At 47.7% G+C, this 15,949-nt stretch overlaps 1 protein-coding gene across 1 annotated transcript; it reads right to left on the reverse strand.

The window, feature by feature from the left end:
• Positions 1 to 10,878: 10,878 nt before the first annotated feature.
• Positions 10,879 to 14,895, reverse strand: LOC120697631 (heat shock 70 kDa protein BIP1-like). The gene is made up of 8 exons (XM_039980950.1): positions 14,688 to 14,895; positions 13,623 to 13,890; positions 13,323 to 13,537; positions 13,001 to 13,243; positions 12,151 to 12,630; positions 11,898 to 12,052; positions 11,721 to 11,803; positions 10,879 to 11,616 (listed from the first exon to the last, which is right to left on the reverse strand). Exons 1-8 carry the CDS (start codon positions 14,734 to 14,736, stop codon positions 11,112 to 11,114), a joined length of 1,998 nt encoding a protein of 665 aa, XP_039836884.1. The 5' UTR covers positions 14,737 to 14,895; the 3' UTR covers positions 10,879 to 11,111.
• Positions 14,896 to 15,949: the final 1,054 nt, after the last annotated feature.

Here is a 15,949-nt window from a genome sequence, read left to right on the forward strand (position 1 = left end):
GTGTGCTGCATACAAATTTTGTGTCAGCATCTTAGAAGTTTATAATGAAAACATCAGAAATCTCCTTTGATAAGAGCATTCAGCAATCAAAGAGGTAGGTACATTTGATTTCTTTCTCCTTTTGACAAGAAAAGTTTTTGTTGTTAAATCATGTTATCTTGTTATGATGCAAGGCTAGATATTAAGTTCACTGCTGATGGAACTGAAGAGGTACGTAGTTTGACTGAGTTCCAGTACAAAACATCGATGATGTATGGGAGAAATTGAAATTTGGGGCTCAAAATAGATCTGTTGGATCCACTAATGCAAATAAACTCAGTAGCCGCTCTCACAGGTAGGCCTGCTACCCTTTAAATTCAACATTTGTCAATAGCATAGGGATTGTCATTACTGCAATATTTTGATAACCATTTTGCCTCGTGTTATGCAGTTTGGTTCGGACCACTGTTAGGAGCAATAATTTGGTGATGGGTCTGAGGAGCAGAAGCCATATGTGGTTGGTAGATCTTGCTGGTAGTGAGAGAGTAGCTAAAATTGGAGCAGAAGGAGCTAGGCTGAAGGAGTCACAGTTCATCAACAAATCACGGTTTGCCTTAGGTGATGTTATATTCGCCCTTGCCTCAAAAGGTTCTCATGTCCCATACTGGTTAGTCCTAAGGCATCTGCCATGCTTAGCTACTTAATTATGGGTAATTAGCCTTGCTCCAGCTCACACACGTCGTGGAGCAGCTATGAGATGCTCTGCACCTGTACTTATACTGACTAGCAGCAGTAGCTAGCTATAGTAGTAGCTGTAGCAACAAGTTGCAGCATGGTAACAATAGAGAGTAGTGGTTGGTAGGAACTAGGGTTCCACTATGCAAGGCGTGAGCAATGAAGACGATGAACGAGAGCGTGGAAGAGGAGAGGGGCGGCTAGGGCTTCCAGAGAAGCCGGCAACAAAATATTTGTTGCAGCTTAATTCCTCAATGAGTAAATGTTTACAATATATAGGAGTTCCTAGGGTTTCCCTCTGTTGACACCGTTTTTCGGCACGTGTCAATGATGATCGGAAATGTGAAAGAGAAGGTTGCCGATCTGGAAGAAACCAAATTATGTACAGGACTGGGGTCAGCCGATAGAGTTGCAGCCGATGGACCGAAGGAATATTCTAGAAGATACTGATCCGTTGGGTTGTGCAATTGGATGATGGTGGTTTTTGCCAATGAATCAGGGAGAAAAAGAAAGTTCGATCTCAACCAGGATTATGATGATTCGGTTATTATTTAGTATAGTTTATGTAGGAAATCTTTTTACTTTCTAGTCAAGCAATGTGTTTGATGTAATCGGCTAGGACTTGTTAGCGTAGGCTATATATATCAGTTGTACGGGACCGGAAAAAGTGGATACACATTCAATACAACAACCCTTTACAATTTCTCTGCAATTTACTTTTTTGTCGGCGACTTCGCTATTTTCTTTTCGACGAGTTCTTTTAAGCTGATCAAGGACGTCTCACATTCGATCGACTTGATTTGCTGGTAAGTCTTCGTTTTACCGAGTATATCTGAGCTTTAGCTTTTGGGCGTATCGTTGTAGCTTCGTTTAGATCTATTCAAAAGTTATCGAATCTATCTAGGCTTTGACCTCTGGTGCATCGCTGTTTTCCCGTCTAGATTTATTCACAATTTATCAATATGGTTAGATTTATAGCTTTTCTTTTCTCTCTCACCATCACCTAACAGCCAGCTAGCTTGTATATTTTTACTTCTTTTATTTCTTCCCCCTTCTCAATCGATCTGTAGCTCATACTAGATAGCTACCTAATCCAGCGATATGATGGACAAAAATTGAAGTTGATGACTAGTGCGATATGATGGACAAAAATTGAAGTTGATGACTAGTCCAATTCCTGCAAGACTCAACACCAGCATGCATCCCATTCGAGTACTATAGACTAGTACTCGTCCATATATACGTATGCATTATATGCAATGTGTTGCTTTGCGATCCATCCATATCCGTGTGCATGGGATCAAGATTTTATACTCCCTAGTACCATGGTAGGTCTTATCTGTACCGTTGAATCTGCTATGGGGATACATGCTATACCAGACAGATGTGGGGACATGTACTACTGTCATGTACTTTTTTTGTTGGCAGATGTATTGTACGTATTTGCGTTCACCGAGAAATACGTCTGACGTGTCGGGGCAGTAGCACATGTAGTTGGGGAACATTTCAAAATCATTTGAATCCTCTCTCTCTCCCCTGCTCCTCCCCGGCGGCGGAGCTCCCCGCGCCCTCCCTCTCCGTGGTGGCCGAGATCCCCGTCGCCTCGCGTGCTCCTCGCGGGCCATGGCGGGCCGGAGCAGGGGTGGCCGGGGCAAGGCCTCCACGCGCTGCGGTTGCCGGAGCCGCCGCCGCCGCCGACCGCGCTCGCCATGGAGGCATCCAGATCCAGTGCCGGCCCTCCCTCTCCTCTCCTCCCAAGCTCATCCTCGCGCCCTCGCCATGGATCCGGATCCGCTCTCTTCACCTCCCTCTCCGGCAGAGCTGCGCGTCCAAGGGAGCCGCCGCCGGCCATGCTCGCGGCGGGCCCCTGGCGGAGGGTGCGCGGCCCTGGGGTGGAGGGTGCGGGGGGCGCGGCCTCCTGCGCGGTGGCCTGCGAGGTAGCGGCACGGTCGGTTCTGGTCCACTGACGGGTGGGACGCCGCGAGCCGCACGTCCGGTCCGCTCCTCTTCGGCTCCGGCGTCATCAACTTCGCCGGCTCCGGGGTCGTCCACATGGTCGGCGGCGACGGCGGGCTCTGGGGCGCGCTCTCTTCATCCCCCGTCAACCCCTCTCTCTCCTCGCGCACTGCACGCCGCCGCAAATCTGCACCAGCTCCGGCGCCCTGGGCATCGCGGGTCATGGCGCGGCACGGATCCTTGCCCGCCTCGGACACCTCCTCCGCGGGGATTGCACGCCGACCGCCGCCTCCACTAGCTGATGGCCGTGGACCGGGAGGATGGTGTACTACCAAGATCCAATGGCGTAGGTGCTAGATCCAGCAGCTCCGAGGCCGCCGCCGGGGCGTGCGGCTCATGGTCAACAGCGGCGGCGCCGGCGAAGGTCAACACAACACCGACGACACCTATGACAAGAGCCTCGACGATGACGCCGCCGCCGAGGAGGAGCTCGCGACTCGCTACCAACCCTCAGCATGGCGCTCGCTGAGCATCGCGGTGAGGGTGCTGTTCGGGCTGGCACTCCTTGAGGACCACCGCGCCACCATCGGAGCGGGCCGACCGCCCTGAGGTGAACGTGGCCGCCCCGCCGCGCCTCGACTGGCTTTCCAGCTCGGGCAAGAGGTGGAGGCCATGGTGAGGGAGGGGCTGCGGTGCACGCTGGAGCGCATCGCGTCGGTGTTGCAGACGCGGCCCGAGGAGCTGCTCGGCGCCATGGCTGGGGTCAGAACTGTGACACCCTAGGTGTCTGCACAGTAGTTGTGTATCTATTGTATGCATCATATGCTTGAATGGCTTGAAAAAAGATATTTTTGTAAATGTAAAGGTTATATGTGTAATTATGATTTTATGCAAGGTCCTTTCTGCAGTTATATTTGAATAGGATGTGAAATTATAGCTTTTGTGGAGGGTGTTTTTGCAAAATGTAGTGTAATCATTACATGGCAGGAATCTTTTCAATTCAGCCTAAATTTGAAGTGAAATTGCATTGAAAAAGACAAAATTCCTGGAATTCAAAATCCCTCTTATGTTTTCAAAATTAGCTCTTGAATCTTTGATCAAATAAATATTTGCACAACATCAAAGTTGTAGATCTTGAAAAGTTGAACAACTTTCATGTTGGGCACTTTTTCATTTGAGCCCTATTTTAAAAGTTATCTCTTCTTTATAGTTTGGTCCCTGGAAATTTCAGAAATTACGTTTGGGTCCTTTTCCCCTTCCTCCAGCTCCTTTCCTCTGTTTTCCCCGCCGCCGCTGTGCAGAGCGCCGCCCGCCCGCCGTGGAGAGCCGCCTCCCCACGCCACCTCCTGCCTGCTAGCCCACGCGTCGCTCCGGAGCTTCCCCACCGCCCTTTGCTATCGCGCTGTGCCCTTCCTTGCTCTGCCACGCGCCCCCGCCGAGCCCAGAGCCGCCCTCGCAACCCGTTCCCTTCATCCGTTTGCCGTTTCCCCGACCCCAAACCCCCGAACACCACCACCCAACCACCATTAGCGCCGCCATTACCGCCCGAGCTCGGAGCTCGCCGCGGACAGCCACCCTCCGCCCCTCAGTGCTCAAATCCGCAGCTCTATCACCTCCATCGAGTTCTACCGAAGCTCCCCAGCCCAATCTCCCCCTCTACGCCTCATCGGAGCGATGCCTCCACTAGCGTAGCTTGCCGCTGGCCGCCGGCACACGTCGAGCCACCGCTGCAGTCCACCTCCACCCCACCCAAAACCCTCTTCAGATGCGCCGTGGTCCCCTCTAGCTCCCTGACCTCTCCCTTCTCGCCGCCGACGACCCACATCACCGGATTTTGGCCGGCCCCCCTTCCCTGTTCATCTTCCCTGGCCAAGGACCCCGTGTTAAAAGGAACAAAAGTTCCAGGGGGCTGTCTGCAAACCCCGTGGCACATTTGAATAGTAGCATTAAGGGCTCCTTTGTAATTTTTGCAGTGAAATTTGAAATTCAATAGAAATTCGTAGAAAATTCGTAAATTAGCAAATCTAGTTGTTTTGGAATCTTTGAGAGTAGATCTATACAGTAGAATCATAATATGCTGGGTGTTAGTTGAAACTTTTTGCTGGAAAATTAGATTTATGTTACTAGGTGCATAAATACTAGTTGTTTTATCTTTTTCTTAACTATTGTTTGAAGCCATGTATTGCAGTGAAATTTTTATGGTGAATTACTCGTGTGAATATAGTGTTTCTATAAATATTTCGTGGTCAGTTCTCATGTGTAGCTATTTATTTGATTTAATCCTTGTTTAATAGATTTTAATTATGATAAATAGTTTATGCTGATGATAAATCATGCAAATATTTATGAGTGATCTTTTTGAATAGTTTGGCTTGTCCGTGAAGTTTGAGACCCAATTAATGAGTAGAACAGGAGCTAAAAATGAATCTTGTTAATCTGATGTCTTTTTTGTTTATTTTCTCAGAATTGTTTATGTGTAGATAAAATCATGAAAAATTCACCGTTGCTAACTCATCCCTGTGTAGGCCTTCTGTTAAATTTTGAGATTCTGTTTTGCTATGGTTTAGCCTGTGTAATTCAATCTTGTTCTAGGTGTGGTCTGAATGATTGAATTGTTATGAATAATTGGCTACATGTTTTGGCATGATTTTTACAGGATAGTCTAATCTGTTCATGTTATGTTTAGGGTAATGTTTTGCTAAATTTATTACTATTTGTGCTCTGAGTTGTTTATTTATTAGCAAACCATAGTTTACTTGCTTTAGGAAACAACTCCCACTCGTTTAGGAAGTTAGTATAGCTTTCTTGTGCTGTTGATCATGATGCCTTGTGTAGTTAGATTTGTTGAGTTACTACTCTATAAATGATTGTCCATGTGTGTTTATAATATTGTTTTTGCATTACATATAGATACGACTGCTTTATCGGACGGAACGTAGGAGCTAATCCCGGATTTCGAAGGAGGTGATCTCGAAGCTCAAGCGAACACTACTATACTAACTGAAGCCCCGGACCAAAGTTCGGAAGAGCCTAGGGCTGAAATAGTTAGTGACTACCGAGAAGGCAAGCCCCGGACATAACCTATATTTCAAATTATTATCATTTACTGTTATTACTTGCTTATGCATTTACAGTTCTTAGGTTTTGAATTGAAACCCTAGATGCATGATCCTAGGAACCTATGTACTGAACACTAGACTTGAGTTCGACTACTTGCTAAGCTTATAGGACCGGTAAAAGTCGAGTGATTGCCTGTCACTCGCTAGTTCTATAGGAATTGCTTGTTTACCTTTCTGTTATCAATATAAGGACGACAGACGGGGTTGTGTTCGATATCATGACCTTATGTGAGACCTCGTCTGTGTTGATGAACTTGCTAAGGTTGCGGTGTGTGGTAACGGTGGTTAAGTTTTTGAACGTACTAGCCACATGCCGTAAATATGGTACGCGGCAAGCCTAGTAACCGATTGGACCGGGGAGTGGATATACCTTTCACTCTCTCTTAGAGATAGGTTTTATTTATGTTTATGTTGCGCAACACCGCGGCTGCAGGGAGGAAGTTGGTGCCCTGTAGTCGGGGAGAGTGACCCTATCCACAAGCCGGAATGAAAGGTAAATGGTTGTTTGGGAACGACCCGACGGTGTTCCAGACGTGTGTGTTAGGTCTACCTGGCCAGGTTAAGAAATTCGATTCGAATCGTCTGCTTCTCACAGTTTGGGACTGCTTGATCCCTTTGCCACACAGAGTAATAAGAGCAACAATATTATGATCAATCTTGATGCTTGCTTAGAAGTTCTACAATGATTGGATAGTAGTGGCTTACATAGAATGGTTAATCAACTAGAATCTTGAAAGCTAAAACTTGAAAGTAAGGATCTACTCTTTATTGCTTTTCAGCAAATGGAAAACCAGAGCCTCACAAAACCTTGCATAGTCTAGCTAAAGTGGGCTACTTATACCCGTTGACGGTTAAGACTTGCTGAGTATTAGAATACTCAGCCTTGCTGTTGAAACCCTTTTTCAGGTATGAGTTTTGAGGATCAGATCGCTAGCTTGACCTATCCCTGCTCTTTGCCTCCTGGCTGGTCCGTAGAGTGGGATACGTCTTCGGCCGGCAATGACCCTGACGAGTGATACCATGGTTGGGCTAGCCTGGTATACTTTTGCGACGTGTTGTAGCCGTCGTGTGTTATCTTCCGCTGTTTTAACTCTGAAGTTTTACACTTAAGGCTTGTATAACTGTTTTACTAAAGTTGGTTTTTGTAATAATGGTTTGAACTGGTTTGTAATCATTACTTTGCCTGTGTTGTAAAATTGTGGTTGTAATATCTCTGGACTCGCCTTCGTGCGGGGTATGCTTGTTCGATCCGAGAACCGGTGGTTGTATCGGGATGTTACCCGACAGACCAAGAATTGTTCTGTTTGAAGTGCGTTTGAGCTGGTGTTGCCTTTATGGTGATGTCCTGCGCACTTGAGCCGGGATAATTCAGGTGGTTCTGCCACAAGAACAAGAGCAGCGGCGGGGAGGTCGAAAGCAGCGGCACCGCGTGCTTGGCGGCCGCAGCGTTGTCCTAGTCTGGCGAGACCGCCTCCATCGTCCTCCAGCGAGGCCGCCGGCGCCCCGGTCCCCGGCGTGCCGGCTGCCGCGGCCACCGAGCAGGCCATCTGCAGCAGTGCGTGGGCGGCGCCTTGCAGACCGGGTGTCCTGGGCAACAGGAGGCCGTCCCGACGCCGCGCACAACCGCTTGCGCCTCTCCGCCGGTCAGCGTCCCACTCCACTCGTTCGGCGCCGGCGACGAGAAGACGGAGAACCCCGTGTGTGCGAGCTGCCAGGACGGTGGCTCGGCGGCCGCCCCGACGACCCCAAGACGAGCTAGCTCTCGCCGCGGCTGTGGCTGCTGCTTTGACCGTGGCTGGCATCCTGCAGCGCCACCACACGGCTCAGGTGCGCAAGCGCGGCCGCGCAAGCCGGCACACGGCTCGGGCATCCCGGCAACACGAAGGCCGGCGCGTGGTACTGGGTTCTCTCCGATTCAGTTGTTTCTTTGAATATACTACTCGTTCGAAATGGCCATAATCCGCTGATGCTTCGCATTTGAGTTTCTTCACCAATTATTCTATTTGAATTGTTCCGGCTCTTTGTTTGGCCTTCGATTGGAATTATTTCGCAGAATCTCTTCATGGAGAATTTGAGATCTGCAAGCTCTGCAACTGGCTCGTTCAGGGCCAGCGCTGAAGCAGTGGCCATGACCATCCCCAGCACCAGCTCGTTCAACAACTGCACCACAGCCGTCCACAACCGCCGCTGCCGAAGATGTCGAAGTCTCTATCTTTCAACCAGGAAGAGATTGAGGTAGCCGAGATGCTGTTCAGGCTCACCAGGCAGTTCTCGTGCCTTGTTTTTGGAGTTTCCATACCTAGTATATTCACAATTAGTGTACTTGGTATTTTATTATGCAAGAAAGCGTACCATGGTGTACATATGAGTGTCCTGAGGTACCTAATTTTATTAGTGTGATTATGATTTGATTTTTTATATACCTGATATTTTATTATGCAAGAAAGTGTAACATGGTGTACATATTAGTGTCCTGAGGTACCTGATTTTATTAGTGTACTTATGATTTGATTTTATGTTTCTTCTATTTAATTGTACTGTACAAGAGAGAAGATGGCTGTGAATAAATATTATTTTTATTTTATTAGTGCGTTGTTGTGAATGTTTGTTTTTTGAAATTTGTTGTGTACCTATTCTGATTTATAATAAATTATAGATCAACTACTTTTAATACGTTGAGATTTAGTTGTACATTAAAGTTTCTAGTATACATGGGTTAAAAAAATATTTCAGTTGAACAAAGCTGATACATGAGAATTTTAATTTTATTTCTCTTGATATTTTTTTCTCATGAGCAAGATGTGTGTTCATGGGTTCTTCGTATGCAGTATCAATGTGTATATCAAAATGGTACCTTGATTTGTGTTCAAATAAATAGGTCACCAGTTAAATTAAAAAAATATGGTACCTTGGTTTATGTTCAAATAGTTGGACCATTAATCAAATAAGTGGCCATGTGCAATGGTAGTTTTTTAAATAAGTGGTACAGAGTGAGTCAGCTTTTTGCATGTCTCAAAGTAACTTTATGTGCTCATGTGTCAGCTCGAGATTCCATCGGTGGCAGTAAAGGTAGGTATATGGTAAAAAAAATAAAATATCACTTGTATACGCCATGTGGGGACAGGATCTCACACGATTGGCTTCACGATGGACGTAAATCTGTCATGACCGCAAGGTACACCTATGACTTTCCCGTGTACATGCTGCTAGTCCAAATCCAAGAAGCTACTTGCACATGCATGATTCGCTCGGTGACTGACGGCTACCTCGGTGGACACAGCGACCGTGCGACTCGTGGCAGCCGTCCGATCGAATACGAGCGGTCTGGATCGAAGATCCTCGTCTGCGCCTTGGAAGAACGAGCGCGCGGACAAACCTGTCTAGCTCCATCCCCGTCACAAAAGTATCGTTGCATGCGCATGCCCCTCGTCTTGCTAGCAATTCTCTTCTCATGCTCATCTCTCATCAGCACAAGGTCGATTTGCGTGTTGGAATCAACAACCGGCTAAGATTTTCTCCCTCTCATTTTTTCTTTTTTTAATTTACTGAGAAGGCTACCTGAAGTGACGACGTACGACGGTGTGGTCAGTCATCAAATCGATCTCTTGGATCGTGAGAATACAGTTTATTCTCTTCTTTTTCTTTTGGGATTAAGAAAATAGTTTTTTATTTGATGCTGGGACACCATTTTTAATTTTACATCCTACCACCCCCAACATTTTCTTCTCTGCCTAGAGGGGAGGGATCTTAGGTGTTTTGAGGCCTGTACCAGCCTAGCCTCTAGTATTGGGCCTAGACGACATCATCTGCCATGCCAGCCCAGCGCTACAGAGAAAAATCCACCCGTTTACATATTATATGGGCCATCCGGACGGCCGGCCGCTTGGCCTTTTCTTACTCTTGTGTTCCGTTCTGCCTGCTGCTTACGAGAATTCTATACATTTTCCAAAAAAAAAATCTCCACCTTTTAGTATTTGAGATTTGTGCAAACTATCTCATTTATTGAATTTTAACTCTGGCCTTTCTCCTCCTACCCGCTTTCTCGCCATGCGCCACCGCCGCCCCTAAGCCCGTGCTTCGCCTGCTGCGCGCTGCGGCTGCTGCGTTGCTGTGCTGCGCTGCGCTGCCTGCTGCTGCCGGCGCTGTGGCCGCGCACGCCGCCGTCGGAGAAGAAAACCTCACCTCGACCTCGCCGGAGAAGAAACCTTCAACATCTCTATTTTAGTGTTTTCAACATTTGTCTTTTACAATTTCAATATTTTAAAAGCCAAATGTTGAATACGTTTAATAAAATGTTGAGTTAATCCCAATAAAATATTGAACATGTTTGCAGCAGATAATTAGACCAAAGTGAACTTTAAAGATGAATGTCAAGATAGATAGGAGCTCCCTACTGCTGATGCTAGCATGCTGCTCACCTCTGTTTTGGAATGCTATGTATATCTGAGTTTTGTCTGCCGGCAAAATGGAGCGAGCGAGGTTTGCACGCGGAGCAGATTCTCACTTCCCAGTTCCCACTTCATAATAAGGACATGCATGGACGGGGCACCACTCTTGTTCAACTTAATCATCTAAACTTTTCAAACTGATTTATTTATTTATTTTTCGAAAATGCAAGAGAGCTTTCGCTTCTTTATATTAAGATAGAAAAAAACAGTTTCGAGTTACACTTGATGTTACGACTACCACCTTTTACTAGATTCCTAAATAAAAGTTGGGACAAGGGAACATAAAAGCGACTACTCACTGAGTGAACAACCTAGCCAAAGCGACTACTCACTCACTGAACAACCTAGCCAGCTAGCCAGCTTCGTCGCAGGACGATCAAGCACAACTCCTCCATGGCCCGAAATACTTGGGTTGGGGCCAATCGATCTGTAGCAGTCGCCTTTTGGTTTGTCAAATTCGGTTTTGAAAAAAAAAATCAAAAAGGAAGGAAGGAAGAAAGAAAGCGGCACAAAACCCTTGGTTTCCAATCCTACTGGGTTGCGTTCAAAGCAATCAGCTTTACTTCAACCACATCACCATTCAATCCAGATTCATAAAGTGGCACCAGCTACTTAGCAAGCAGAGCGGAGGCAACCAAAGATAAATTCCGAAGCATCTTTTTTTTCTTCACATAAATTCTGATTCGAATCCTCTAGTAGAAGAAAAATCACAAGCAAAAATAAAAGAGTTCTACACTCAGAAGACTAGAGACAGAGCAGCGATGCATCCATTCAGAGAAAGAAAGATTAGTCTCCGTAACTTTCCCGCCGGCCCCAAGAGTCATTCATATGCCCCCCCTAAACACCATTACAAAATTTGGCTTTCCAGAACCATCTACAGCTCATCATGGTCGTCATCAACACCGCCCTCGCCGTCAGCACCACCACCCGGGGCACCGCCGGACCTCTGGTACACGGCCGAGATGATGGGGTTGCACACGGCCTCCACCTCCTTGAGCTTCTCCTCGTAGTCCTCCTTCTCGGCCGACTGGTTATCGTCCAGCCACTCCAGGGCCTCCTTGAGGGCCTCCTCCACCTTCTCCTTCTCCTCGCTCTCCAGCTTGTCAGCCAGCTTGTCCTTGTCGCCGATTGTGTTCTTCATGTTGTACACATACGTCTCAAGCTGGTTCCGGGCGTCGATCTTCTCCTTCACCTTCTTGTCCTCCTCGGCAAACTCCTCCGCCTCCCGGACCATGCGGTCAATCTCCTCCTGGCTCAGGCGGCCCTTCTCGTTGGTGATCGTGATCTTCTCTGACTTGCCAGTGCCCTTGTCCTCAGCCTTCACGTTCAGGATACCGTTGGCATCAACCTCGAAGGTCACCTCAATCTGGGGAGTGCCCCTGCAAAATTAACATACCATCATCGGTCAGACAACACTGGACTCATTCATTCACCAGGTTAAACACACAGACTATTATCTCTTTCCTGGATAGCAGCAACGCACCTGGGAGCTCGTGGAATGCCAGAGAGATCGAACTTGCCAAGAAGGCGGCAGTCCTTGGTCATGCTGCGCTCACCCTCAAAGACCTGCAGAGATGCAGATAAAGCAGGTTACCACCTATATAGGACACAGCTCATAGTGGAATTTCCAGCAGAGGCAAAGCAGGCTGCTCGTCATTACCTGGATGGAGACAGTGGTCTGCTGGTCCTGGTAGGTGGTGAACACCTGTGACTTCTTGGTGGGGATGACTGTGTTCCTGGGGATCAACTTGGTCATGACTCCTCCAACAGTCTCAATACCAAGGGTCAGGGGAGCAACGTCAAGGAGAAGGATATCTGCATAAAGGCAAAAAACCACACTGGTGTAAGCAGGATGATAACTAATTAACTGTCTGCTAGCAGTCAGAAAGGGAACACAGAAAGATGAGACAAACCTTTGGTCTCGTCACCACCCTCGCCGCTCAAGATGCTTCCCTGCACCGCAGCACCATAAGCAACAGCTTCATCAGGGTTTACACCCTTGTTCGGCTCCTTGCCATCAAAGTAGTCCCTGAGGAGCTGCTGGACCTTGGGAATCCTGGTGCTTCCACCAACAAGGACAATCTCGTGGATCTGGCTCTTCTCAAGGCCAGCATCCTCCATGGCCTTCTTGACAGGGCCCATGGTCTTGCGGAACAGATCGTTGTTCAGCTCCTCGAACCTGGCACGGGTCAGCGGCTCCGAGAAATCGGTCCCGTCGAAGAGGGACTCAATCTCAACACGGACCTGGTGCTGGTTGCTGAGGGCTCTCTTGGCACGCTCAGCTTCCCTCCTCAGCTTTCCAAGAGCACGGTTGTCCTTGCTGATGTCCTTGCTGTACTTCTTCTTGATCAACTTGATGAAGTACTCCATGATCCTCTGGTCAAAGTCCTCACCTGAAGAAAAGATACAACTCAGCATCAGTCATGCCAACAACAATACAAGTTCACAGTAAATAAATGTTCTAGCAGATTACTCATGTAATAATTCACAGAGCTGAAGCAATGAATGTCAAGAAAGGATGCAGACCAGATTCAATGTAAAAACCACATTTATGATTGATTAATTCATCTCAAAGCAGAGCATGTATCATAATATATTTAAATGCAGACAGCTTGTATATAATTACAATGATGTCTGAATCATAGCCATACAAGTTCTCAAGAAGCCTATGAATGTATGTCATTATCATGATTTAATAGTACTCAACAGCTATGTACTGTACAGTCAGCTGACTTAATGACAAAAAAAAAACATTTCACTCACCTCCAAGATGGGTGTCACCGTTGGTGGCAAGCACCTCAAACACACCATTGTCAATGGTCAAGATGCTGACATCGAAAGTACCACCACCAAGGTCGAAGACAAGGATGTTCTTCTCGCCACCCTTCTTGTCCAAACCATAGGCAATAGCAGCAGCAGTTGGCTCATTGATGATCCTAGCAACATTGAGGCCGGAAATGACACCAGCATCCTTGGTTGCCTGCCTCTGCGCATCGTTGAAGTACGCTGAAAACAGAGCAGAAAAATGTAAGCCACAGCATTGATATAAGAACCACAACAGGTAACCTGCAGAACAGTTACTAACCAGGGACAGTGACAACAGCATCATTGATCTTCTTGCCAAGGTATGCCTCAGCAGTATCCTTCATCTTGCCAAGAATCATGGCACTGATCTCCTCAGGGCTGAAGACCTTGTTCTCTCCATCCTTGATCTTGACCTGAATGTAGGGCTTACCATCCTTGTTAACAATCTTGTAGGGAACAAGTTTCATGTCCCTCTGGACTTCCTTGTCCTCAAACCTGAACAATCGGGATTACAGTTAGGACACCAGACATCCTCAGAAAGAAGAAATGTGATAAATAGGTTGTGGGAGAGAGGTGTTACTTTCTTCCGATCAGACGCTTGACGTCGAAGATGGTCCTTTCAGGGTTGACAGCTGCCTGGTTCTTGGCAGCCTCACCGATGAGCCTCTCACTATCGGTGAAGGCAACCCATGAGGGTGTGATACGGTTACCCTGGTCATTGGCGATGATCTCGACATGACCGTTCTTGTAGACACCGACACAGGAGTAGGTGGTACCGAGATCAATACCAATCACAGTTCCGAGCTTCTTGGTCTCCTCCTTTGCAACTGAGAATGCAAACAGGGATCCTGCATACAGAACAAGAATGATTAAGTGACAATGACCATGCGGTTGCCCTGAACATTACCAGAACATATACAGCAACTACAACTGAAATGTAATTGTGGCAACACAGACACCAGTAAAGAGCCAATGCAGATACATCCCTACTACTCCACTGAAACTGAATGTTCCACACTAAGGGGTGAAACTAGCCTGTTATATTTATTCCAATTCCAAATCCAATGCCCTTGGATGTTTAGGACATGAGATGAAAATCACACAGTTTGCTTCATACACTTAAATTACAGCGCAAACTCTTTGTTATACCATGATCCCGATCAAGCCAGTCACAAGATCGAGGCATCAGGGCAATTACATGTAATCAAACAGCTAGCTACTGCGAGAGCTCAGTCAGAGCCAGTGCAACCGAGTTTTGTAGGGGGGAAATCGCATTCACTAGACTCCATTCCTCGCGCAACAGAACTACCTAGAAGTATTATATCAAGGCGGTACTAGAAACAAGGTTGTAAACCCTAGATCACATTAACAGGCTAGAGGATCCTATCAATTATCAAACTGAGCACCCAGTCTTCGAACCCGAGTGACCAGCTTTTCTGATCCACCGGCCTCACTAGTCGCTACCAATCATATCTCCTCAATTCATCACCCAACTCATTCGTATGTAAACATCGCAGATCGAGGCCAGAGCAACAGTAAACCTAACCCAATCGCAGATCCCGTAGCAAATGAAACAAACGAGCACGCAAAACCCCCCAGAGAAACCCCGCAGGGGGGGGGGGGGGGACGAGAGGAGATCGCGTACCTGCGAGCAGGACGGCGAGCAGGAACGCGGATCCGCGAACCCGATCCATGGCCGCACCACGACCAGCCGCAGCACCAACGCGCTCCCTCTCCTCTGGAAGCTTCTCCGCTCTTCGTGGGGGGTGGGCTTCTGATCCTTGGTTTCGAACTGACGAGTCTGATGGTGGGGGGGGGAGAGAGAGAGAGACCGCGGCTTATAAAGTGGGCTGCCGTGAACGGGGGCTCGGGATCTCGCGGCGCCCGTCGCGCTGGCCGGGACGTCATGCCTCCGACCTGGGCCAATAGGAGAGAGACGCGTGGAATCCCGAGCCAATCGCGGTGGCCTCTGTGCTGGGGGCGCCGCGGCCGTCCGTGCAGCGCATCCGACGGCCGGGACGGGCCGCCTCCGCTCGGAGCCGTGGGATTGGCTGGGGTCGCGTGGCTGGCCCCCTCGCGCGGTGGACTCGGAATGGTCGGGACGCGGGAGAGGCGTGCCGCGTGGCTCGTGCTCCTACCGGCCAATTGACATGTGAGCCCACCCCCACGGGTTCTTCTCAGGCACTTTTTGTGTGTTTTTTTTCCTGAATAAAAAATCGACAGAGCGGTTGGAAAATTCTCGCAAAATAAATCACTTTTAGAAGAAAGAAGACTGATCGAAACAATTCATCACTGCTTTAAATATAGTATGGATGCTAGGCGCTTATGTGAAGCATACTTCCGAATACACGCACGCACATTTACCCTAGTAAGAGATTTATCCTTGAAAGTAGTTTCAAAATATTGTTAGTTTGTTGTATTTCAAATATTGTGCAGATGAACCTTTGGCGAATAATAGACATAGACCCAATTTCCATGCAGATAAAAAAAATGATGCCTAGTACACTTATTTTAGGGCAAAGTTATTATAGTATATAGCAGAGAGTGGACCAGGCCACAAGGCTAGAGACTTAACCTTCGTACCAAAAGGTGCCAGGCCTCCAACCTTGGTGTGGCTTTCTTGCAAAGCAAAGCAAAAGGGCCATGCGAGTCAATTGCAAGATCAAGCTCCGAAGGTAAATCAAATTACCTTAGGGGTAGATCCTTGGATGGAGCCAATTAAGGCTATCTAATTAAGCAGCGACACGGAGGCGGCACCAAAGTTACATCAGGGGTCCGCCAGGGACTGCGCTTCCGCTTCATGCCCGTCATTTCTCCAGCTTCAGGGCGTACCTATACATGCATGCAGGCTGCAGCAAGGAGAAAGACTGAACTCAATGCGATTTCCGCTCCCTTGCTTGAATTTCG

Source organism: Panicum virgatum, chromosome 1K, assembly GCF_016808335.1.
Source record: "Panicum virgatum strain AP13 chromosome 1K, P.virgatum_v5, whole genome shotgun sequence".
NCBI classification, from domain to species: Eukaryota; Viridiplantae; Streptophyta; class Magnoliopsida; order Poales; family Poaceae; genus Panicum; species Panicum virgatum.